The sequence below is a fragment of the Tetrao urogallus genome (assembly GCF_951394365.1).
Source record: "Tetrao urogallus genome assembly, chromosome: 12".
In the NCBI taxonomy this organism is placed as follows: Eukaryota; Metazoa; Chordata; class Aves; order Galliformes; family Phasianidae; genus Tetrao; species Tetrao urogallus.
In genome coordinates, this window is record NC_136825.1 from 17,326,850 (window position 1) to 17,352,639 (window position 25,790).

The 25,790-nt window shown below is 51.7% G+C and overlaps 3 protein-coding genes across 5 annotated transcripts in view; 2 read left to right on the plus strand and 1 right to left on the minus strand.

Moving 5' to 3' along the window:
* Positions 1–5,839: 5,839 nt before the first annotated feature.
* Positions 5,840–9,829, plus strand: CX3CL1 (C-X3-C motif chemokine ligand 1; the record flags this gene model as incomplete). The annotated part of the gene is made up of 3 exons (XM_079541445.1): positions 5,840–5,906; positions 8,226–8,346; positions 8,695–9,829. The coding sequence occupies 3 exons, from the start codon at positions 5,840–5,842 to the stop codon at positions 9,827–9,829; spliced, it is 1,323 nt and encodes a 440-aa protein (XP_079397571.1).
* Positions 9,830–15,762: 5,933 nt separating this feature from the next.
* On the plus strand, positions 15,763–16,725 carry CCL17 (C-C motif chemokine ligand 17; the record flags this gene model as incomplete). The annotated part of the gene is made up of 3 exons (XM_079541332.1): positions 15,763–15,829; positions 16,121–16,232; positions 16,620–16,725. The coding sequence occupies 3 exons, from the start codon at positions 15,763–15,765 to the stop codon at positions 16,723–16,725; spliced, it is 285 nt and encodes a 94-aa protein (XP_079397458.1).
* An 8,465-nt stretch (positions 16,726–25,190) lies between these two features.
* The window catches only part of RANBP10 (RAN binding protein 10), a gene marked incomplete at both ends in the record, with an annotated part of 52,054 nt that continues 51,454 nt past the window's right edge, over positions 25,191–25,790 (minus strand). For all 3 annotated transcript variants that reach the window (XM_079541513.1, XM_079541512.1, XM_079541511.1), the window contains one exon: positions 25,191–25,321. In XM_079541513.1, the coding sequence (XP_079397639.1) occupies positions 25,191–25,321 (131 nt within the window). The remainder of the gene's footprint in view (positions 25,322–25,790) is intronic.

Consider the following 25,790-nt stretch of genomic DNA (forward strand, 5'->3'; position numbering starts at 1 on the left):
CACGAGCCCAATTCAGTGCACAATGCAATCGGCTCTGTCTCAGCATGGGGATTTACTGCCCAAATAGCATTCTGAATCTCAGGCATTCCTCATCACTGCTTGCTTTGATTCTCACCTGCTGCATCCTCAGTGTTACCGAGAGTTCCACAGCCCATGGATGGAATGTCCCCTGCCCTCAGCCCCAGCAACACTTATTAACTATCCCCAACCACCACCACCATGTTAACAGCCAGCACCCGCTGCTCTCCTAGGCAGTGACTCCATTGCACTGCACTTAAATATACAACAACTGAGTAGCTCTTGTGACAGAAGGGCAAGATGGTTACAGAGAGAGAGTTTGGCTATAGCCAAGCATGCTCCCAGGGAGCTAGCAGTCCTCTAAATAAGCTGACGGGGGAGCACATCAATTAGTGGAAGCCTGGAAGGAGTATGGAGGCTCTTGGTGAAAACAGAGTGGGAGGTGCTCTGCTTTAATCAAGTGAGGTGCAGAAAGGATGGGATTGGGGACAGGGAGAGCAGTTTGGTGACTGTGGACTGAGGCCAGCAAGCCTGGAAAAGGGTTAAGAGAATGAGCTGTAGGGATGCTGGTGGAGGCAGAGCTCGGAAGAGCAGACAGTGCCAGCCCCCAAACCCTTGCAGTATTCTGTCAGCCCCAGCAGCACTGCTCATGGACAGAAGGGTTTCTGGATGTCTCCGCTGTGACAGCTTGATGGTGAGCTCCTGTCCAACCGGTCCCCACAGCTGCTGCTGAAGGCACCTGGCTTGCTGCCCTAAGGAGACAGAGGGGAGGCAGGGAGCCTTTCCGAGAAGTCAATGGAAAGTGTTTCTGGTAATCTCCTTGGGCTGGCAGCAACAAGTTGGTTGGAGAAGCAGGAAGTCACCACGTGGAGAGCCCACACCTCTCCCATAGAGGTGAAACAACCACACCGTGGTGTTTTCCTGCTCCCCACCTACCCGTGTTCCACCTTACAGGACCCTTTTTCAAGGAGAGGAGACCCCCCTGTCCCACCCTGGGGTGACACACAGCCACTCTCCTGTGCATGGGGCAATCCTGGCTCCTGCAGCAGCTGTGCTCTGCTGAGATGTGCACAGGCTCCTGGGGTGCCCACCATCAGCTGCCCCTCTCTTGACTGCAGTGCAGTGGGGAAAGACGAGTATTTTGGAGATAATCTGATACTTCCTTTATGCCAGCTCTGTAGAAACACTGCTTTTGTGCCCTGCAGCTAGGCAGAAGGATTGCGACATCAGGGGATCTCAAGGCTTTTCAATGGGCCCAGCAGGAGGCAGACCCTGATCTGTTCAGGCAAGTCCCAGCTAAGTCCTAGCGTCCCTTCCCTCCCTGGAAAAGCAGCCTTTTGTTTTTACCTATGCCATCAAGCCAGGTAGACTCAGAAGAGCTTTTCTCATCTCCTACAGCAGGGAACAGCTTGTTGCATTGCTCTGCTGGAGACAAGAGGCTCTTCTGTTTGGAAAGAACGTGAGTGCATCACTCTGTGTTTGTTTTTGAGACCCCCCCCACTGCAGGCACGGGTAGTGCAGGCAGTCCCTGCTGTGCACCCAGCATGGCACTGCAGCACCTTTACAGGGAAATGGGCTGAGGTGAGGAGGGGGCTCCTACGTGCCCTTGGGCAGCACTCCTAAGCTTTGGGAACAGGAAGAAAACAGCATCAGCACTTTGCACAGTGTGCTGCTATCCAGAACTACTCTCCATCACAAGGAAGGAGGAAGTCGTCGTGTTCGGAGAAACGAAGGCTCCTGTGGTGTTCTCTGCTAATTTTAAAACGGTCTTTTTCTAAGGAAAGCAATTCCTTGAAAACACAACCGCTGCAATAATAGATACTTCTCAAAGAGGAGCTGCTCTGCAAAGACGCTGAGCACAGACAGCCCCAGACAGCTGTTCCTCATTTCCTGCTGCCTCCTTTAATGTGAAAGAAGCCAGCTGTGCAGTGCCAAGCACTTTCTGGATTCAGCTCTCAAATATTACAGTAATGGCTCAAGAGCTCTACATCAGTCATAGGCTGAGGGTATCTCCACAACAAGAGGTGCCTTTGGCCCTAAGAAATTCCCTGAGTTGCCTTGGCCAAGAGTTGGGAGGCTGTGCGGTCAGTTCTGGGGCCACCCAGTGCTGTGACAGCACCAAGAAAACCGCTGTGGCCTCTCCAGACTGAGGACTTCAGTGGGCTCTTTAAAGCACAAAGTGCTCGTGGAACATGTCTGGGCAGTGCAGTGCAGAGGGCTGCTATTTGTGTAGGGAGAAGGACCTGAACTATCCCTGTGCAAACCAACTCTGAGGGACATCACGAGTAGGCATGGCGGGGATGGGTTCATGGTTAGACTTGATGATCTTAGAGATCTTTTCCAACCTTAATGATTTTGTAATTCTATGACGGGAAGCTGCAGTGACAGTTTTGTTCAGGAGTGTTATGGAAAAACATCTATATCAATTTCTGGTGGAGGACTGGGGGAATCACCTCACCTCTGGATCAGTGTCTCCTGGTGGGCTTGTCTCCTCTGCAGCATTAAGAATCTTCCCAGAAGCTGTGTTGTGCTCCCCAGCAAATTTCTAGGATGTAGGTGGTGAATGTGGCACCACGAACTGCAAAGGATGCTGTTAATAGCTGCTACCAGAGGTGCTGGGCCTCCCTGCTCTGGTTCAACCTAGAAGAGCAGTTCTGGAGGTGTTGGGAGCTCCTGGATGGATGGTGCACTGGGAATCATCAGATCATCACCTGATCAGCACTGGGCTCTCTCCCAGATCACATACAGCCTTTCGGGTTCCCTGACTTCACTCTTGTCCCATTCCTCCTGATTTCCAGGAACACAAACCTGTGACAGCAGCAGGCAGTACCAAGAGTTTAGCTAAGGAGCCTGAATTTCCACCATGAAACAGCATAAAGGAGAAGGATGGTGTTCTTCCATCACTTCCTGTTTGTTTTGGACGCAGCTCTTGTTCTCTCTGCATGTTGTTTTGCCAGTCGCTTTTGTAGGGTCGCGGTGCTTTGTGTGTTTGTGGTAAATCCCCTGCATGACTCATCCCTTCCATTGGCTGCTGAGATCCTCCAGCCGATGCACAGCTCCAGCATTTGCTTGTGAACAACTGAGGCAAAGCTGCAGTGGATGGTGAGTGCTGGGGCGCCATGCGCGATCCCTTGGTCTGTACTCAGCAGCACATGCACAGAAGTGTTTGTCTGTGGCTTTTCCTTGGCTGTTTTTCAGATCAGATTAAGGACCTTCCTCCTCTTCTTCAAGATGAATGGCCCTGGCAGCCACCCAAGCTGACGCCACCTTTGGGTGCTCCAGCTTGCTGGTTTGTAGCCTTGTGCAGCACAGACCCACAGGCCCCAGCTTGTGCCTTGTGCTGAGGGCAGATGCTGTTTGCAGAAGGCTGATATCAGCTGTGCTGGGGGCAGTCACGTCCGTCCTGATATCTTGTGTCCCACATGAGGTTGGGACCTGGTTCTCCTTCTTTCATCTGCCTTCGTAGTCATAAAGAACAAAGAACAAAAGAGCAAGGCCTTCCCTTGCCCTGCTCGTCACTCTTTTCATGATGCACCCTAGGATGCCATTGGCTTTCTTGGCCATAAAGGCACCCTGCTGGCCACTAGGATACCCAGCTCCTTCTCTGCAGAGCTCCTTCCGAGCAGATCACCCCCTAACTCATATTGATGCATGTGGGTATTCCTCTGTTTCAGGCTGGATAGTAGGAAAAACTTCTCAGAAGAGCAGTAAGGCACTGGCACAGCTGCCCAGGGAGGTGAAGGAGTCACTGTGCCTTGGGATGGTCAAGAATTGTGCAGACATGGCACTGAGAGATGTGGTTTAGTGGCAGTATTGGTGGTAGGTGGATGGTTGGCCTGGATGATCTTAGAGGTCTTTTCCAACCTTGATGACTCTCCCCAGGTGCAGGACCTAACGCTTGCTCACATTGAACCCCATCAGACGAGGCAGAGAGGAACCTGTCCTGCTTGTGTTGAATGGCTGCACAGCCTTTTGGTGACTCAGCCATTTTGGATCACCAGCAGATGTGCTGAGGGTGTTCTGCAGCCCTTTCCATGTGCCCCTGCCTGCTAGGGGTGACCCAAGGAAGTCCCCTTTCAATCACCCTAAGGAAGAAATGGCTGTGATGAGCTGCAGCTGCCACTGGAAGGACATGCTGTTCCCAGGGGGCTTTCTTTCTCCTCAGTCCTCATCTATTTGGTTTCATTTCCATACATTTGTGTAGTGTAGCTGCTCAGGTCTTCTACTCTTGGTTTTCCTGGAAGCTGCCTGCTTTCTGGAAGCTGCCTTTATGTGGCTCACAGGATTTTGCTCTATTGCTTGAGCGCTGCAGTCCGTGCTCACAGCTGGACACTGCCCACACTGGATATCCACTTGCTGTTGCCATAAACTAAAGCAAAACTAAAACAAGTGAAGGCCATCAAACTAGGACAGGCAATTTCCATCGTAACGAAAATCATCTTGAGACCCTTAGCCATCAGATCAGGACAAAGCCTGTCGTTTGTCACTGCTTCCCATAGAAATACCTCCTGGGCTCCAGCAGCTCCTGGAGCCTCTCCTTGGTTTTACCCACTGCTGAGGGTAATAGCTGTGCAGCAGAAGCAGCCTCAGGCAATGCCATTTCCCGGAATAAAAGTTTCCCATAAGGCTGAGAAACATGGCAAGGGCAGGAACCTGGCAAACAGGGCATGTTCTGCTCTGCCTGCATCAAACAGATTAACTCCAGATCAATTGAATGCACTTACGCTTGGAATACGCTTGTCCATTACAGCATAAACAAGGCTAATTTTGGAGGCTGGAATTTCTCACCAAAAGTTTTAGCAATTCTTTTTATGGAAACTCTGGGGGGTTTTACTCTGTTCTGGAATAAAATCCTTAATTGAAATGATTGGAATTTCCCACAGCGGGAGAGCCAGACCTCCAACCGGCCCTGAGAAATCTCTGGGAAGGGCTTTTTAAGAAGTAGAGCCACACTGTCTCAATTGTAATCTTATCTTCATTTTTCAGCTGTGCAAGTTGGCAGGGGAAAAAAAAACATTTCACATTCATCTGGGATTTGATACATAAGAGAAAGCAAAGGTGCAGGATGTGAGCGCAGTGCTGGCATGTCCACACCGGACCTGGTGCTGGGAAGCCCCCGTCCGCTCTTGGTGCTTGCAGACCATCAGCAGGACCCTGATAGCTTGCCCTCTACCAAAGCTTGGGGCTGTATGGACAAGCACATGGCGGGCAGCGTGCCTTGGAGCAAATAGACCCTGGGGAGGCAGTGCCTTTCTGTTGCTGCTTTGGCTGCTCCCGTCTCCCAGGAGGCAGTCTGGTTTATCAGATTAGCTGATGAATTGTGAAAGCAATTAGCAAACGCCACACTTTTTGGCCCAACAACTGATGCTGCTGCTGAAAAGGAAGGGCTGCTTTTGCCCTCAGAGTGAATAATGTGAGCTTTACAAGCGCTGGGGAGCTGTGAATTGGTGTTGGCTCTGCAAACCTATGGGCAGTGGGTGTGAGCCACGTGGAGCAGCCAGCCCTGCTCCTTTAGCCCTTGCCAAGGAACTGAAAAACTGTGAGAAGGCGTTGTCATCTGAGCGGGGAATTCCAGCAGCTGTCCCATTCCACGGCACAAACAGTATTCCTTCCCTGCCTGGCTTCTTCCTCCGCCTCCTGTCTGTCGTCATGTGGAGGAATTGGAGTCCGTAAATAGCAGCTGGAGTCTCGTCAGGACTTCACACTCCTGGAATGAGCTGCTGCAGCTGCATTGCTCCGGAGGATGCTGTAGGCATCCAGGAGTGAAACTTACCGCCCATCGTCCTTCTCCTGTACCCCTCCTGCTGCTGACCACGGGAACATGAGGGTTGCTTCTCTCCAGATCCTGTTTGCTCTGAGGGTCTTGTTCCTGGCAGCTATGGCTGGAGGTGAGAGCTCTGGGTCCAAGTCTTGGGCTCCCCACGAGAGCTGGGAGGGGTCTGTGGCTTCACAGATGGTTCTGTGGTTTCACACAGGGGTCTGTGGTTTCACGGAGGGATCTGTGTCTCCGTGTAAGGGATTCTGACTTTATTCAGGGGACTGGGGAGTTGGATGTTAGTGCGTGGGGCCAGAGGATTGTGCACAGCAGGGAAGATCAGGTTACAGGCATGAAGGAACCTCACGCCTTCCTTGGCTTGGGAAATCCTGCGGCAGGAACGGGCTGGGTAGGAAGCTGTTGGGGAGCACACGGCCTTGCTGCAAGGAAGCCTGTGGCCCTGCTGATGGCTTTTGTCATTTCTGATGGTCAACAGTAGTGCAGAGCCCCAGGGATGTGCCATTGGGGCAGCATCCTGCCTGAGGATAGTAGTCTGTCAGTCCGTCTGTCTGTCTGTCTGCGCTGGCCTTGGGGATGCTCACATATGTGTGGCCATGCTTGCACAGATTGGAAGCTCTCCTGTTGGCCATGTGAAGATCCTGGCGTGCGGAGGGGTGTTGGAGGACTGAGGGGAGACGGGCACGTTTTTTCCTGCTTGGTCTCAGCGTAAGTTGTCTACGTGCAGAGCGGTGATTGCTGTACAAACAGAGCAGGCGGATTGCCAGGAGGCTTCTTGGCAGTGCCAGCAAAACTAGACTTTGCCCAGGTCAAAGGGACGTACACAGAAAGAGGCAGAGCCCTTATTGAGGTGTGTGCCCCAGTGCCACCAGACGGGAGGAACAAGGACAGCCAGGAGAGCAGCTGGGCACGGAGCTCCGTCCTCTCCTCACCCCTTCAGGCAGGTTCTCCAAGTCAGAAGTGGAAAACCATCAGAAAATCTGTCCAAGTGGGGTTGGATCAAGCCCTCGTGCATCACTGGTCAGGCTGTGGCACAGCTGCCCTGGGAGGTGGGGAAGTCCCCGTCCATGGAGTTGTCCCACAGCTGCAGGGATGTGGCACCAAGGGACGTGGGCAGTGGGCACGGTGAGGGTGGGATCAGACTTAGGGAGCTGAGAGGTTTTTGTCAACCTTCGTGGTTCATTAAATGGAGTTTTGAAAGCAGAAGCCAGCAGCAGTGTGTGCTGTGGGTTATGAGACTTAACTGGGAATTTGGTCATTCCTGCGGGCTCAGGGAGCAGGCGTTCTTGACCTTGAGGTGCCACAGAAGATGCTACAGGCTGGACAAAGGGCCTTGCTTTAGCTCTGCAGAGGTGTAGAGGTTGAAATGGGCAACAGGAGCGTTTGCTCATGATTTCTTTACATCCAGAAGAGCTGGGGCCGTTCCTGGAGCAGTGCTGCTTCTCACACCAGGTGCTTGGGTCATTCCCAACTGAACTTCGCTAAATTCACCAAATCCATTGGAAATCAGCGGACGACATTTTGTAGAGACCGTGTGAGCTGAACCAAACTCCAGCTCCTCTCTTTGCAGGGATAAACGAGGATCTGTGTTTCTAAGGCTGGTTCCCCCATGAGAGCAGAAACATCTCGCTGCATTGTGCAATGTCCACTCTCTTGGCAGGCGCCTGTTCTTGGCATGGCTGCGTTCTCCCCAGTGATGTGACTGCCTTCACCCCTATGTCAGACAAGGGGAGGATGTTTTTACACTTGGCCAAATGAAAACTGTGTTTTCCTGTGGAAATGGAAAGCAGATGTTTGGCGAAAGTGCTGTGGCTCTGAAGCTGGGCTGCTGGGATGGCATCCCCACACTGTGGGATAAAGGCTGTGGGAGCAACGCAGCTTTGTCAAAGCACTCTTTCTCTGCAGCTTTTCCTTACAGCAGCATTCAGAGCTGCAGGATGCTTGCTAGGAGGGGATGCCCCACAGCGGAAAGAGATGTGAGTAATCCAGATAAGAATAGGACGATTGTCCTGCCCTCTGACCTGCACTGAGAGCCTCTGAGTGATAGAGCAGGTTGCTGCGGGGTGGAGAAATGCATCTTCTGGGCTCCAAATGTGCTCCTGTCACTTCACCAAAGGGGAAAGGTCCCATTAGCTCCCAACTCTGGGCAAACTGCAGTGGTGTTCCAAGGGAAAACTGCAAAACTGCAGTGGTGTTCCAAGAGTCTCACAGTTTGAACTATGCTTTTTTCTTCTTTTTTTTTTTTTCCTCTAGGCATCGTATGACCAATCATGGCTTTTATGGGATCAATATGTCTCATTTTATCAGGGATTGGAAGCTTCCATGGCAAACTTCAGACTCCTTTTCCGTAGAGGAGGATAAAGAATAATCAAACCCAGTGTTTACTGTGCCTAGTACAAAGCCAAGGTTTAATATGTTGAATGTTGTATTTCAGGGCAACCCAAAGCACCTCTGAAGTGTTCAAAATGGTGTGTCTCTTTCCACCGTGCCATAGATGAGAGGCTGATAAAGAGCTACCGGAGGACCGAAATCCAGTGTGCCAAGAAAGCCATCATGTAAGCAGCCTCTGTCTGGGTGCCTCGATGTATTCCCTCCCCAGCTGAGTAAATATAAACACTGCTATCAGTATCTTTGCTTGAGCAAGGAGCTGCTGGAAGCAGAGCCGGTGGTGACTGTGATTTAAAGCCTTTCACCTCTGAGTCATGTTCAGCTTTCGCTGATCCACGTGGGATCCGAGGCACCTGCCCTTCCCAGAAATAAACAATCCATCCAGCCTGATGGAAGGGGCTCATTAGAGCCAGCAGTGCTCAGCATTCCTGCCCCAATGCTTTCTGATCCACCCTGATAACATAAGGCACTGTTATGCTCACCTAACGAGTGATCTCTCTTTATGTTCATTTCAGATTTACTACTAAGAAGCTCAGAGAAATTTGTGCAAATCCAGATGAAGAGTGGGTGAAGAAGATCATGCGGAAGCTGGACCAGGAAAAGGCCTCGGCAGCATCCCCACTTCCACAGGCTGCCACCTCCCCTGCAGCAGCGGTGCCCGAAGAGCCCGGCACCTTCCACAAGCACACCAGTCTCCAAGTCCCAGCTCCACCTCCAGCCACTGCTGCCACTGCAACTTCAGAGAGAGCACCCATTCCTGCTGCCAGCACAGAGGCGACCAGCAAATTCACTCCAGCCGTGCAGAACACCACACGTTTCTCTGCAGGGCCATCTGCTGTGACGTCGGGAGTTGCTACGCACTCTGAAGTCATTTCAGAAGCAAACAGGGAATCCTTCACATCTGTGCATTTAACAGCTGGCATGGCCCTTGGCCGGCCCACCCCATACCCCACAGGTCCTGCACATGGCTCTGACAGCACAGAAGAACCTGTGGGATATGCTGCAAATGCTGCGGGTGATGCCCAAGGCACGACTTCTACCTCAAACTCAGACCCTGCACCCGTTTCCAAAGGACTGCACCATCCTGGTCTTCCTACAAACGACCCCCTGGACGCAGTCAGTGCAAGAGGCAGCCCATCAGACACTGCTTTGAGGAGTTTTGCCTCAGCTCTCCCTTCCACCCTTAAGAGCACAGAGGTCAGCATGGTCCCATCCACACCAGAAGCTGCTCCAGTTCCTACCCAAAACCCCACAACTGCTGTAGACAAAGATCTTTATGTCCATGCCAACAAAAATTTCAGTTCCTCTGCATTTGGTTCTGGGACATTTGATCATTTATTGCCCTTAGGAAAGCAAGGTCCTCCAGATATCTTAGTTTTCACCAGTCAGATGATCTCAGGCCAAGCCAGAGCACAGGCTACAAGAAGCCCAAGTGACCCACCTGCACTCAGCTCCTTGTCAGAGTCCCAAATGCACTTTGTTATCCCTGTCGCCCTGGCAGGTGGCCTGATTGCTTGTGGTGTTGCAGCTATATGGCTATATATAAAATTTGGAATGAGAGCAGAAACAACATCAAGAGAAATGGCCGAAGGCTTGCTCTATCTGAAGGAGGGACACCAAGGCAGTGTCTATCCAATGGAAGTGATCTGAATGCTGTATGGCATGGACATTTTTGGCCTAGAACATGTGTGTGCTGCTGCAGGAAAGCCAAGCTTCTGCTGGCCTGGTGACCAGTACAAAGCAGTTCCTAAGATAGCTGAGAATTTTCTCAGAGCAGAATGTTAAAAAAAAAAGTACCCTAAGTTCCCATTGGCCAATGGCAACATTTTAGGAGCAGATGGGATGTTCCTTTCTCTGGCACCGTTCAGTAGAAAGGATGTTGCTGTAGTGGGGCTGCTTGCCAAGCGGTGGGCAGAAGCGAATGTTGGGGATTTTCCCACATTCCATCATCATCCATCTGAGCAGCTTTGTACCCACCCACTCATCCCCTCTGCTGGACTTGGGCTCTGCCACTGTCAGCAATCCCAACGCCGAAGCACTGAGTCTGCACTTACAAACTTCCAGCTGCTTCTTTCTTTGCACTTCAGTTCGCTGCTCTGTCAGACCTAAAGTGATGCTGGCAGTAAGCTGGGTGCTGGCTCTCCTTGGGCTGATTAAACACTCCAGTTAATTGGGTATTTAATGACTAGAGCCAGCAGAGGTCGTCCAGCTTTCAGATATTATATACATATAATGTATATATGTACATATATACACCTGTGTACATCAGCAGGCACTGTTGCAGTACCAAAGGAGGGTTTTTTTAACCTAAATTGTTTCTCATTTTCACACATCTAGACACTGCTGTGTGTAAGCTGTATCTTTTATCCATGGCCAGCTCCTGAAAGCCCTCATTTAACTCTTAATCCAGTATGACTTTTGCCTGACTTTGTAAAGGTCTCCTCAAGCATGCCTTGTAGGTAGAGCTACATACCCAAGGTTCATAGTGAGGTTACGTATCAAAGATTCCCCTCCAACCACTCTCAGTGGATCAGACCCCAAACTGTAGATAGAAAAAGAAAGTAAAAATGTAATAAGCAAAATAATCAAAGCCAGAAGCGTGAGCCAGCTAGTAAAGGCCAGCTAGAAGAAAGCCAGTCTGTCGGATGCATCAGATGTTATCAGGGCATCCACCCAGCCCTGGAGGTGGGAGGATGACTGCAGTGCTGTTTTCTGTTATCACTCAGCCTCTTATTTCTTGGCTTGAGACAGATCCATCCAGGGCTTTGCAGGTATAGGAGGGAGAGAGGATTGATTGCAGCCAGGAATTTGGGGTGAAACCCACCCGTGTTTGGCAGCTGTGCAGCTCCAGCCCTGTAACACCACCTGGAGCTGATCCACCTGCAGGCACTGCCAGCAGCACCTCCCACCCACCCTAGGGGTTCACAGCCTTGCAGTTTGTGGTGTACTATAGCTCTCTCATATGAAATATCAGAAACAACTATTTTTGTAGTAAAGTTTTGCAGCAGTGTGAATGCACATCACCTTGCTAGTGGAGCATCACAGAGTGCGTGCAGTGCTGGGAACACTGGAAAACACTGCACTGTGTCTGTTGTCTTGCTGGGCCTGGCTGGCTTGCTCATGTCTGTGGCAGCAGGGCCCCGTGCAGGTCCAGGCACTACAGCAAATGGAGCTGCCAAATGCTTTACCATAGCCTTCCTCCTTCCAGACCAGCTGTGCTCATCCCATCCCTGCTCCTTACCCACTGGCACGCTGTCTTTGGGCAGGTTTTCACCTGTGGGTTGAGGCTGTGACTGGGGCAGATCCCAACCCATGGCAGCCAGGAGCCCTGATTGTGGGGGACAGGCTCTAGGAGGGTCCTTTTGTTCTACAGTGCAGTGACTACTGTCAGCTTCGATTCGTTTGTGTATTGAGTCTAGATGAATGTATGTGAATGGGATTTATATTGTATTTTTGTAGTAGTAATGATAATAAAGTTCTTATGTTAAAAACCACTGTCCTCAGGAGGTTCAGACCAGGGTTAACTAGGATGTCACCCAGGCCAGGGCTGCTCCTGCATCCTGCCCCACACTGCTGCACCGCCAGCAGCGGCACGTGGGGAACATCCTCCAGAACTTCCTCTGATGAATCACCAGGCCAGGAAGGTCATTTTAAGGGTAAGAAGCTCTGTAGAAATAATGTTTTTTTTCCTCTTCTGTTATTAGACAAGGGGGAGGCTGCATAAATGAATGAGTTTGTAGGCAGACAGTGATAAATCACTTCTCAGTGATAAGTCACTTCCCATGCACTGAGTGGATGTGGCTGGCACTGGGACATGGCAGTCTGGGGACTGAGTGCATGGAGCCACAAAGCAGCACCTGAATGGTTCTGTTCCTTCATCTCCCCAACAGCATCCATCAGGTGGTATGGTGGCAGCCCTTGAAGGTACATGTTGGCCATACTCACCCTGACCAGTCTGATCAGTGGATGTTCTCCCACCCCACAGTCTCTGACCAAGGCCAGAAGGCCCATTTAAGCCCAGGGTTGGGTCTTCAGTCCCTGGTTTGGGTGTTGTAGGAGCACTGATGTGATATTGTTACTCTGACCCTGTTTGCTGTAGATGGCTTATCTTATGGATGGATGGATGGATGGATGGATGGATGGATGGATGGATGGATGGATGGATGGATGGATGGATGGATGGATCTCTTGGTGTTGTGGCTGTGTCTCTGGATCCATGACCTGCTGCTCCATACCTCCTAAAATGAATCCAGGACTAATTCCTCACTTTGCTGTATTTGGGGCTGCCGGTGGCCCCTGTTGCTGGCACCTGGCTCTCTGCTGTGCTCAGATCTGGTGGGACATGACCTCACCTGTGAAGTCACTGTGTGTTCTGGGGATGTGGATCGTGACTTACGAAATGTCAGCCCTGTCCCTGTTTGGTGTTGTGGTTTTTCTATGAAATATTACATCAGCCCGCACTTACATAGGGCAGCGCAAACTAATGTACCCAGCCCCTGCTGGGTTAGTAGAATGGAGCATGGCCCCTTCTGAGGTCTCTCACCTCTCTCTGTGTTTTAGTCTCTGTCAGGGATCCTTGATTCTCTCCTGCAGCTGTTGGCCGAGCTGCTCCTACCAAGCTGTGTCTTGGTGCAGCCCCATCCCCCTTCAACTGCAGTCACTTCTTCTTTCTCTTGAATGTCCCAGATGCTGTGAACCCAGCGACGCTGTTGGTTAGGGACAGCCTTGGTGCAAGGAAGGCACTAAGGGCACGACAGTTCTTCACTGCTGTTCCAGCTCCAGGAACTCAAGAAAGGTCAGGGTTGGAAAGGAGGCTGAAGTCCTCACCAAACACCGCTTCCATCATACACAGAAGCAGAGATTCTATCTGTTGGGAGCAGCAGCTCTTCCTCACACCCCAGGTCCACTCTTCTTTGTTAACCTGGAGCGTGCTCATAGAGTCATAGAATCACAGGGGCTGTGGAAGGGACCCCTGTGGGCATATCCTCCCTCCAGCTCTGTCACTCTTCTGCCCCAGTTGGAGAGAACTGTCATCACCTGATTATTTTCCTGCCTGGCTGCGGTGATTTCCTGGCTTCTGGGGCGCACGGAAGAGCCGGTGGTGGCAAGTTGCTCAGATGATCCTCTGGGGAAAGGCTCCTGGACACATCCTTCCTGCAGCCTCAGTGTATTATGGCTCCAGGCAGGACTTTCTGCACAGGATGTGCTTTGGTGGATCCCCAGCTTTCAGCACTCATGGTCCCCAGAGCCCAGCCATAGGAAGCAGGCTCTGGGAGGAACTCTTGCTTTCCTCCTTTAAAACTTTCCAGTCCCTAGGAGCTGCCATAATTCAAAACAGAGCCTGGGCCACAGAGAATTGTGACAACTGCATGGCTGCTCCCAACAGTGTTTTTCCAGCAGAGCACAATTATCTGCTGAGACCCCATTTGAGCTTGTTATGCCCAAATCCTTCCCCACAGTGATACAAGTGCTGGCAAACCTTGCACCTGAGGTGTCCCCAAGCTCCCCTCTTCCTCCTTTTGCAGAATCATAGAATCACCACAGTTGGAAAAGACTTCCAAGATCTAGTTCAACTGCACACTTAGCACCAATAGTACCCACTTAACCATGTTCCATAGTACCAAATTATTATTAATGCTGTTTATTTTTCATGTAAACAAGCAAATTCTCCTTTGCCTGTTGAAAGGAAAGGGAATGTTAGCCAACTGCGGGACTTTCCAGCATCTCTCAGTTCATGATTGCACACCAGCCTTTTCCTTCCAAAAAAAACCCTCAAGAATAAACATCAGGCATCTCCAGGGAGTTGTGCATTGTTCAGCTGTGATAGGGGTGACTTGAAAACCTGAGGAAGAGGAAGCAGTGCCAGAAAAACAAGCACAGATCCTGCTTCATTTTGCTTATTTCCTCAGGTTTGCTCCATCCAGAGCCATGTATGGGTGTCCCTGTGCCTGCAGTCCTCCCTTGCACACTTGGCTGAGAAAGCTCCAGCCCAGCTTGCAGCGTGCCATGGGCTTGCAGCAAAGTCATGCCTACCAGTCCCCAAAATGCTTCCTTCTTGCTTGGGGCCCATCAGAGATGGGGAAATGGCTGAGAAGGGAAGGAAGGACTCACAAAGCCTGTGGGAGGATGAAAAGATGCTTTTAGGGATCAGTAGCATGGGGAACTCATTGCAGCCCATGGAGATGTTGAGTCGCTGGGTTGAACACAAGGCAGGAGGAACAGCACTTTTGTATATAGAGTTATATGACCTATTTAGAAACACACTATTTTTAGTCCAGCCTACCTTGTGCTCCTAGGGTTGCTGGGTTTTTCAAGGTTCCCTATTAGGGTCCTTCACATACGAGCTGACAAAATGTTGCTTTGGGTGTTTTCAGCCCTTTGAGTGATTTTGCAGAGTTATTAATGAAGAAAGAAGCAGACAGAGTTTCCTCAATGCTTTGGCCAACTGGAGACCCCTGACAGCTGTTCAAATTTTATCCAGCATCTTCTCCTTCCAAGTGATTTCTGCGCAGGGAGATGTGCACAGACACGTGGAATCATGGAACAGCTTGGCTTGGAAGGGACCAAGATCATCAAGCTCCATCCCCACGTGCATGCTCACAGCAGGATACAAGCACAGGCAGTGATGTGGTGCCCCAAGCTGTGGCTCTGTTTCCCTACTGAAGGATGAGGATTGGTGACGTGGGTGCATCCCCATGTTGCTGGCCGCACGCTCAGGGCTCACAGGCTCTTGCTCCTGGGCTCATAGTGGGAGTGTGTCCTGCTCTGCATCTACTGACAATCTCCAATCTGCTGTTAGGTTCTGGCCCTAAAGGACACCAGAAAGGCAAACTTTGAGCCCAAATCCCTGCACTGAAAGAGTGGCAAGTTCATCCTTTAGGTCCCAATGGCACAGAAGTTGATGGCATCTCTTGCCATGAGCTTCCTTTGGGGTGGGGCAGCTGTAAGGAACATGGCACAGGAAACCCCGACGTGGGGAGGCTGCTCCTGCATTGCTCTGATCTCTGCTTGTGGCTATGGGATGCAGATTGAGCAGCGGAGACCACTCTACAAGGGAGAGTTCATCTGCCCCAGGTGTTCTTGCACCCTTGCATTATGGAGGGGGGATTTTTTATGTTCAAAAGCAAGACTCCAGTCTATCCACCCTTTCTCCTTAACGTTTTTCTGGCTCTCAGAAATGCTTCTTTGTGCATAAAACACAGCATTGCCTTTCTTGTCACCACAAAATCACTCTCAGTGGATTTTGAAGGCCTTTGCTCTCTGCTTCTGTAGAGGAGGATTTCACTTCCAGCTTTGTGGCTTTCCCACAGGCCAGATTCAACTTACAGAGAAGTGGCCTGAGTCCGTTTGTCCTTTCTTTCTAGGGATCATCTCTGTCTGCAGTCTGAGAGCTGCCACGTGACACGTAAATCCCCTGGCTCTAAGAAAACACACAGGGCTTTCACTAGAAATTCATCGGAAAATTAGCAAAAATGGGGAGGTGCTGGAGAAGATAAATTGCAGCAGCTCCCTGCCGAGATAACAGAGCTCCTTAGGAGAGGCACAGCAGCACTGCAGTAAAGAAGAGCCCACACACAGCTGCAATGCTCAGCACAAAGCCTCTCCTGCTTCTCCTGCTGCTCCTCAGCATCTCCCAGCACAGCTCCACAGGTGAGGCTGCAGGAGCCCTGCTCAGGGCTGGGGATGTCCCACTGGGGAGGATGGGGAAGCCCAGCGGGGATGGGGCAGCCCCGAGGGCTCTTGGTTGGGATGGGACAGCCTGGGCTGGTGGCTTCAGCATGGAGCTGGTGGGGCACCATCCTGCTGCAGGAGGAGCTCACCTTAAGGTGGCAGCTGCAGGATTTGGGGGACGTTGTGTGCATCAGCCTTCTTATGGGGATAGGTCTGAAAGACTTGCTTTCCAAAGCCTGCATTCTCAGTCTCTCTCTCTCTCTTCTCCAGCCCCATATGCACCTTCAGAATGCTGTTTCACACTCGCAAAAGCTGCACTCCGGTTCGAAGTGCTGAAGAATTTCTATGAGACTTCCAGTGACTGTCTTCTGAAAGCAATTGTGTAAGTCCTGGCAATTTCCACACCACTGTGCTGTCTCCTGGGACGCTGTATGTGCCTTCCCTCCACTCCATCTGGTGACAAATCTGCATGGCCTCCATCTAAAGGATGGCTTGTGGCAGAGTGGCTGTCTGCAGCACAGGGAGGGGAGAACACGACTCTCTGGTCACTTCTATGGGGCAAGGCTATAAGGCCAAGAGTCTAAAGGGGCTCCCAAAGGATGTGCACAGGATTTAGAGGCTTCAGGACAGCCTGCTCATAGAGCACCATGTGCCTGCTGTAGAGACAAAGAGAAAAGGGAAGAGGAGTGCAGAGAAGGGAGGAGGGGAGAAGCGCACAAGGCAGTGCTGATGGCTGTTTCCCACCAACCTTTGCCTTTTGTTTTGGCAGGTTTGAGACAAAGGGCGGGATCAAGGTCTGTGCAAAACCAAACGCACCTTGGGTGAAGAAAGCAATTAAGAATCTTCAGAAAAAGAAGGAACCTCAAGCTGTGTGATGCAGAGCGGGCACCCAAGTCGAGGATCACAGCTTCCTGATGGGAAGATTTACACTCAGCCTCCTGCGGAGGTCCCCGATGCTGACAGTGACTCCCCAGAGCCCTGCAGGGCACCCGAGGTGCTGCAGCCCTGCCAGCTCCCACCTGCAGAACACAGCTCCAAAATAAAGGTTTATTTCACACACTAAAGAGGGATGGTGTCCTTTTCTCTCTCTGTCTATGCTCTTCTTCAGGCTTCACTGCCTCCTGAAGCCTTGTGGGTCTCATGTGGGCTGGGCAGGGAGGGAGTACAGTGGACTGAGAGGCTCTGAGCACACCCATCACATAATGCAGCCCTGGCTGGAATTATTCTGGATGTATACTTGCTGAATTACAGTCTCATCCCTATATGTCATCTTGTTTCCTGGCATCACATCCCCAGCACATCGTTCTTTGCAGCAGCCGCAGTCCCTGGCTGCCACCCCAACTTCTGCAGAGCTCTACAAAGCAGCATCAGAGCCCAATCCACATTGCTGAGACACCAGCAGCAGCATACAAGCCCAGCTGAAGCTGCCACCCAGATGAAAGGGCAGGGCTGGGTAGCCTGTTCCATGCTGGAGGGAGGGGATGGTGCAGTGGCTGCAGCTGGCATGCTCTCCTACTTCTACTCAAGTCTGTGCAAGGCCTCCCAGTGTGCAGCCATGATTCTATAGTGGTGAGCAGTCTGTGTTGTGGCCACAGCAACCTCAGTCTGAATCCGAGTCACAGCAGTGGTTTTGCAGCAATCAGGCTGTGCACAGACAGCACTTTGCAAATGCAGAGGGGGCAGCTGCAGGGAACGGAGGCTTCTGTACCCACAGGGTGGTCGTTGGAGATGGCAATGGTGGAGATGGAGGAGATGGTGGAGATGGTGAAGATGCACAACAGCATCTGAGCCATGTGAGCAAGCATGTGGCCCCTGAGCTGAAGACCAGATTCTCAGCAGTGTCCCTCTGACATCTGATGGAAGAGTCCCTGAGGAGTCTGTCTTGTTGCTCCGGATTCAAGCAGGGCTTGGAAGCCAGTTTGGCTCTAAAGAAGCACGTGGCTCAGAAAGCTCTGGCAATTGCCCTGTGGGCTCTGCCCGTGACTGTGCAGCAATCCCAGGAAGAGGAAGTGCTGCTGCATCGCCACCCTGTTGTGCTGAAGCTGGTTTGCCCAGGGCAGAGGCAGATCTTGCTGCAGCACAGGCAATGCTGCTGGCTGCAGGGGGAGGTGGACACCAACCTGATGGACATAGAAGCCCAGAGGTAGTGTGAGGACCCCAACCCCACCAAGCAGTCCCTGGCCCTGGTGGTGCCATGTTCTCTGTTGCTGTCTGGGACCTGAGACTCCCTGGTGAGTGCAGCTCATGGAATCCACAAGGTCTGGGTCAGGGCTGGGCAGCAGAGCACCCTGGGGAGGAATGGCAGGAGTCACACACACACACCTGAAACAGCACCTAGATCACAAGCACCAGGGAACTTCATTCCTTGGAGCTGTTTTTTCCAAGAGAGAGCAGGCTGACCTTCAGGCAGAAGGACCCTTCTGGTCTCTCCCCTTTCCTTTGGTGCCTCCAGCCCTTCCAAGCACAGGCAGTGTGTCTGCAGGACTGGCAGGGTGGTTGGCTGTGACTGTGCCAGTGGGTTCATGTGGGTACAGAGTCAGGGAGAGGAGATGTGTCCATGCTGCAGTGCCTGTCCCTCGCTCCAAGCTGCAGCTGAAGAAGGAGGTATGCAGGAAACTCATGTTTCACACCACCAGAAAATGCCTCCAGATAGAGCTGCATTGCCTCTCTGGGGTAATGCAGTGCTCCTTGAAAAAGCTCTCCAGAGGCCATATGAACGCCAAAGGACCTCTGCAGCCTCGTGGAAGCAGCTTGTGGCATGCACTGCCTGCCCAGTGGATTCCCCGGCAGCCCTCTGCTGACCTGTGCCCGTGTATTTCCCCAGATTGGAGACCACCTTCATGCCTGAGGAGCAGCGTGAGATGCTGGAGCTCCACATCCACACAGGAGCTGCAGCTCTGTGGGGAGTGTGTGGCAGGGAGCAGCCATCCCAGTGAGCTGTGCTGGGGCAGGACAGGAGCAGGGCAGCCTTGGAGACCGAGTGAGAAGCCCCAAACTCCTGCACCTGGGCCAACACAGCCCAAAGGACAGTGCTGGCACTGAGCATACGCCATGGACAGAGCGTCACCCTGACAGCCTCCATCAGAATGCCTGACTGGGAAAGGAGGCAGATCATCTGGATGCTGGCATCTGGCCTGCAGGCCACATTCTGCAGTCAAAAATCAAGGCCATGATGATGATCCCCATCTCCTTCCCCTGCATCAGCCCCAGGGAAGCAGAAGGGCAAGGCAGCAGAAGGACCATGGACTCCTGTTGCATCAGCAAGGATGGGAGGCCACATAGTGATTCTGGGGCACGCACTGCCTGCCCAGAGCACTCCTTGAGAGCGCACAGCTGACCTGTGCCTGTGTACTTACCCAGCCAGGAGAGCACCTTCATGCTGAGGAGCAGCTTGAGATGCTGGAGCTCCACATCCGTGCCATGAAGCTGCAGTGCCATGGGGAGCACCTTGGCACAGAGCGGCCATCCCGGTGAGCTGTGCTGGGGCAGGACAGCAGCAGGGCAGCCCTGGAGAGCAGCTGACAGGCCCAGAAGTCCAGCACCCAGACCAGCATGGCCTGCACAGCAGTGTGTGCTCAGTGCCATTGCTGTGGACAGGGCTTTGCTCTAACAACCTCCATTAGGATGCCTGAATGGAAAAGGAAGCAGATCATCCAGGCGATGGAGGCTGGCTTGCAGGCTGTGGCCCACAGTCAAAGTCCAGGGATGTGACTGCAGTCCCCATCCCTCAGCACCTCCTTCCCCTGCATCACCCCCAGGGAAGCAGAAGGGCAAGGCAGCGGAAGGACCATGGACGCCCATCACATCTGCAAGGATGAGGAGATCCCAGAGTGATTCTGGGAGGGACAAAAGCATGGAGTCCAAGCAGATGGCTCCTACAACCCCAATAAGGAATAAAGTCCAACCTTTTGACCTGCTTGGGATGCACTGAATGAACAGGAATTGCCTTGGGACAGATACAGAATGTATTATAGAGTTAGTATTTATCTGTAGCAGGACTTGCTCTGTTTGAAAATTAACAATAACAAAAACAGAAAACTGGTGAAATATTTGTTTCTGCTTTTTTGATTCTAACAGATCAGTGTCAGATTCAATGGAAGTAGCTGCAGTATTCTGCAATGCTCTTGCCCCAGAGCCTGCCCATGGGCTCTCTCCTCCCTCTGCTCAATCCTGTGCACTGCCTCCCATGTGCAGCTGTGATCGTATAGTGGTCAGTACTCTGCGTTGTGGCCGCAGCAACCTCGGTTCGAATCCGAGTCACAGCAGTAGTTTTGCAGGGATAGGGCTGTGCACAGCCCTGCTTTGCAGATGCAGAGGAGGGAGCTGCAGGAGAGCTCGTGAGGTGTGTTTGCAAAGATGCTGTCACTGAGCGGCCACACACGCTAATTCTGAGACGAAATTGTTTCTCATACACAACCTAAACCTCCCCTGGCACCTCATGAGGCTGCCACCTCTCATTCTATTGCTGTTACCTGGGAGCAAAACTGCCTTTCCAGAAGAAAAGCGGCATTGAAATTTGTGGAAAGGTGAAGAAGAGCTAGAAATGACCTTAAAGCTGTGCTGGGAGCTGATAACTTTGATGGTTCTGGGTGGTGCCATGCCCAGCTCTGTGCTGGGCCGCCAGTCTGATGGGCTGCTGCCCACCTCTTCCATAACAGTGTCATCAGCACATTTGATTTTTCTTCTCCTTTCTTCTTCCAGGGAAGCCATACAGACATAAGTTCAAGGAACTCTTGTTCTCTTCTTGTTCTCTGCTTCTCTAAGAAGCCCTGCCCTTCCTCATCCCATCCCACCCTCCCTCTCACTGCCACCCCACATGGGTCCTCCAGCCACCCCTGGGTGTAGATCTTGGTGTAGAAGCTGGGTGCTGCCTTCAGTCCCTGCCCCTCTGGACCTGGGATCAGATCCAGACTCAGCTCCCCTGCTGTTATGGCCCCCAAACCACCTGGGAGCTGCAGCACACCCTGTGATATGAAAACGGGGGGGTGATCTCATTGCAGCCTTAAAGGGAGTCTATAAACAGGAGGGGAATCAACTACTTAAAAGGGTAGGTAACTGCAGGACAAGGGGAAATGGTTTGAAGTTGAGGGAGGGGAGATTGAGGTTGGATGTCAGGGGGAAGTTCTGTACTGGGAGAGTGGTGAGGTGCTGGAACAGCTGCCCAGAGAGGCTGTGGATGCCCCGTCCATCCCTGGAGGTGTTCAAGGCCAGGTTGGATGGGGCCCTGGGCAGCCTGGCGTAGCATTAGAGATGGATGTTGGCAGCGGGGCTTCAGAGCTTCGTGATCCTTGAGGTCCCTTCCAACCCAGCCCATTCTGTGGTTCCGTGATGTGGTTGCAGGATCTGGCACCATTCCCCCCTCCATCTGTGTCAGCATTCAGAGTTGGTGCCTCTACCTCGAGCTGTTGTGTGGCTCAGTTTCTGTGACCCCAGGCCCCACCAGCAGCTCCTGCAGGCACGGAGCTCCCTGTGCGCTGGGCCCATTTTTCCGCAGCCCCACAAAGCACTCGGCTCCACACAAGCACTTGCACATGGATGTGTATTTTAATAAAAATAATTCTGTCAATATACAGCAGAATGTTGATTTCTTTGCCACATTTCCAGTATATTTTCATAGGCTTTTCTCAGTTAAAATCCCCTCCCCCCCCCCCCCCCCCCCCCCCCTTTTTGTTGTCGGTTGGTTTTTTCTTTTTTGAAGTTTTCATGCGAAGCATCAGATAACTTAATTCACAACTACTACGCTTAGACTGAACCAACGTGCACAATGTGTGGAACGTCCACGTAGCCGACGTTGTGCCAGAGAGGAGGAAACCCTCCAACGGCGCTGACAAGCGTGGTGATCTGCTTTGCTGCAGCCCCACTGCAGCCCTCGTTCCCCAGCTCCAGCCGAGCAGTTCATACCTGAGTTTTGAGTTCACTGTGCTGCAGGCAACTCCGTGCCTGGCACTGCTGGGTCCTGGCTGGAGAGCCACAGCATGGGAGCATCCTAATGGAAGCGTTCACCTATGCGAGGTCCTTTGTGTGAAAGAGTGACCATGCTTTTGTGCTGAACGTTTTCTTGCACATCCTTATTCTCCTCAAATCTGCCCTGGCTTCTCCTTTTCTCCACGTTGGTGCTCACAGGGGAAGGAAACGGCCGAAGACCAGCACAGAGGGGTCTGTGTGTCACAGCAGTCCCACGATGCCCATAGGGGGACTCAGCATGCAAAGAGAGGTTTGCATGGACTCCAGGAATGTTTCTGTGAGTGCAAATCCCACTGCTTTGTGTGCAGGAGTGAAGCCTCCCTTCCTCCTGGAGGTAAAGGAGCTCCTATTCTTCAAATCCAAGGAAGGGCAATGGGGAGCAGGTGGGGCCATGACCCCCAATGCCCCACCAACACACCCTCTGTCAGCCTCTGCAATGTGGTGTTACCTGAGTGTCATGGTAACAAAGCACAGCAACACCACAGCAACCCAACAAGGTGTGCTTTGACTGTTCCCTGTGCCTCATGCCCATGGGGAGAAGTGGGAAATTGGACCCCCCCACCACAGGGCCGATCTGGTTGTTGGCAGTTGTTCGAGGGAGTCTTGGGAACAAAGCTCAAGAAATGGTAATGATACCTTAATGAGACTGTGAGACAGATCAGGGCACAGCTTGAAGACAGGCAGAAACAGTGAGAAAGAAATAATCAAAATATGATAAAGCAACAAAACCAGAAGGGAACTGGGCAGATAGGGATAATCTGGGTGTGCACAACCACAAGAAGCAATGCTTGTGGAAGGGGCCATTCTTGTGTTGGTCACCATCTCCATCAGTCACACCTCCATCCCCTGGAGCTCAGCTCAGGTCAGTGCAGCTGAGTGCTCACCAGAGCCTGCAGGTCCCCATTTCTCAGAAGTTCTCAGAAAAACAACTGCTTCGCTGGTCTCAAACCAAAGCTCATGATGTACACAGGGCTGCAGCTCAGATTTTCACCATGTCCACTTATCCTGACCCGTGAGCAGAACAAGCTCCACACCAGCCAGCCTCATGGGATGGAGGTCCTGTGTCCAGTATAACCATATGGGGGCAGGGCTGAGTCCTGCCACCGTCCCCAGGAGAAGAGATGCCAGCAGGTGCTGCTGGTGGTACACAGTCACCCCTTTGGCTCCACCGATGGAGAAGTGACACTGAGGGGCTGCCCAGACAAAGCTGAGCCTCAGCCTTTCTTAAGGCCTCCCTCCCTCATTCATCTGTTTCTTAGCAAAGCATGAGGCACTTGAAATGAGAAAGCCCAAACCACTTTTAAAAATCATTTCTGAGCTTCTATGAAGGCTCTACTGATGTTGTAGCCATACTCAAAATTAAAGACCTTCATTCTACTTACTTTTTTTTTTTAAATGACTGCAACAACCCAAAAATCAACTCTCACTGATATCATAACAAGGTTCCAAAATGCAAACCATGAAGGAGCAACCACAAGAACTCGATGCCCAGGAGGCTTTTACACATAAAACCGCGGCTGTAGGCTGCACGATGCATCAATGCTGCATGATCAATGCTGCATTGATGGCAGGAGGTGATCCAGCCCTGCCACCACCAGGGACACTCAGCACAGCTTCACTGGGAGACCAAGAGTGAGCCATGACAGAGGTTTGACTAAAAGGAACCAAAAACCACCCCAAAAAGAAGGAACAGAAAACTCAGAAGGAGACAAAGACGGTGCTGCTGCACAGATGGAAGAGAAGTCTGACTGCTGGAGACAGCAATGAGCTAAATGACAGCCAACAGCACAGGAATCATCCAAACAGGAAAGCCACCAAGTCCCCCACTCTGCCTTTATTTCAAACTTCATGCTCCAGCAGCAAATCACAGCGTGGTTGGGTTGAAAGGGGTCTTAAAGCCTATCCAGCCGCAACCCCTGCCCTAGGCTGGGTGCCCCAGAGGCTGCTCAGAGCCCTCCCATGGCCTTGGGCACCTCCAGGGATGGGGATGACTCCAAATCACATCTGTAAATGCAGTGAACTCTCAGAGCTCTCAGCTCAGTGGCAGAGTTCTGACACCGACTTTCTTCCTCACATGGCACACCAGTACAAAATACACTTTTAGAAACACTTGCTGGCAGATGGTTTGAATACCAAAGCCTTAGCAGCACTCAAAGTCCCTGGACCGCAGCAGTGACACATTACCATGTCCATCTTACCTGGAGGTTACTCACCCACAGATCCCTGCTGGTCACTTTTGGACCTGGAACTAAAATTGCATTCTTATTCCTCAAAGAAACATTGCCATTCCTTTCTAAATGGGTAAAAAGATAGCACTGATCCTAACCTGCAGCCTGATCTGAGCATTTGCACCCTGCAAGGACGAGCACACTTCAAATCACTAACCTCAAAACAATAGAATGCAGCAGTGATCATTCAGTAAATACTATTGTATAGTCTTAGTAGCAGAGCACTTCTCTATGGATAAAAACAGGGGTTTTGTGATGCAGCACAAAAACCAACAGCCCAACTTGGCAGCATCCACAGCTCTTCCTTACCATCATCTGCTTCCATCAGTATAGCAGGTGACTTCACATTGGTTAGCCCTGTCCCTCTAGCTGCCAGATTTACCCATTTCTCAGAGGCTGAGATGTTTCTACCGTGTGGCCACTGACAAAGGCAATGCCAAATCTTCTATTTTTCCTAATCACAGAGACAGGAAAGACCGAGTTCCTCCAAATCCAATTCCCATGGTTAGTATAGGACAGGATGCACCTCACTGCGGGGATGTGGGAAGCGCGGGGCTGGGGCCAAGCCTCTGGGCAATAAATACATCAGTGACTTTGTGGAGGTGGAAGAGACCTTTTTAATAAACAGGATTCAAATAAAATTAAAAAAAAAAATAATAATCCCTCTGAACTGCCACTGCGAGAAGAGTTCAGGTAGCTAGCACAGAAGATGATGTTGCGTGTGCACGGATGGAGGAGGGAGGGAAGAAGAGAACAAGGCGTCACCAACTTCACGAGCTTCCTCCGTGAATCAGCAGAAACCAGCTCAGCAAAACTCTCCAGATAAAATACTGGTGGATCCATGAGAAACAACTCAAATCAAAACAAAGAGAAATCCCTACATTGGAAGGCGCTACATTAGAATAACCAGCGAAATACTGAGTGCCGCCGGAGCCGCAGCGGTGGCGGGGAGACAGGTCAGGTCTGCCAGTCACTCCTGGGTCAGGAATGGCCACGTGGTGAGGGAACAGATCCTTTCACAGGCAGTGTGTGTGTGCTAGAGGGGGTGTTGGTGGGAGCTCAGGCTACAGACGAGGTGGCGTTGTAGTGGCAGCAACGGAGGGTGAAGGGCAGCACTCGACGATGTCAGCTCCATCCTGCTCTGGTGGCTAGTGCAAATAGTCGTCTACTCTGGCAAAGGAACAGGAGCCCAAGCCCACACGAGCCATGAGTCGCAAACACTCCGAGGCCTGGCCCAGGGCAAGCATCAGTGGGGGCTGCTTTGGCAGGTTCTGAGATTCTGCGGGGGCAAAAAGAGAAATCTGTTTAGAAGAGGCGCCTTGGCCACATGCTGGCTCACCTGCAGGCCCCTCCTGGGCACCAGGCCGAGCATCCCTGGCTCTAGAAGGAAGGAACTCCTGAGCATACCCCACCCAGACCTGCCCACCCACAGGGACACGAGTCAACGGGGCCTTTTAGAAAGTGCAGCTTTCCCAAAGTTGTCCATGGCAAAAAAATGGCAGTGTCGCCTCTGTGTCTGCCAGAAAACCCTCAAAGTGTGAGAGATCAGAGCATGGAAGCATAAGGAAAGGTGGGAGAAATTAGCTCTAAGGGAGAGGCAGCTGCTCCCTCTCCTCTTCTGTTAATCTAGTCCACAATCTAGACAAACTCACTGATCACCACTTTTTTTCCATGTCATTTTTGCTAGGTTTGCAAGAGGGAATCCTCAGCTGCTGTAGTTAAGATGTGCATCGGAGGATGTCCAGACA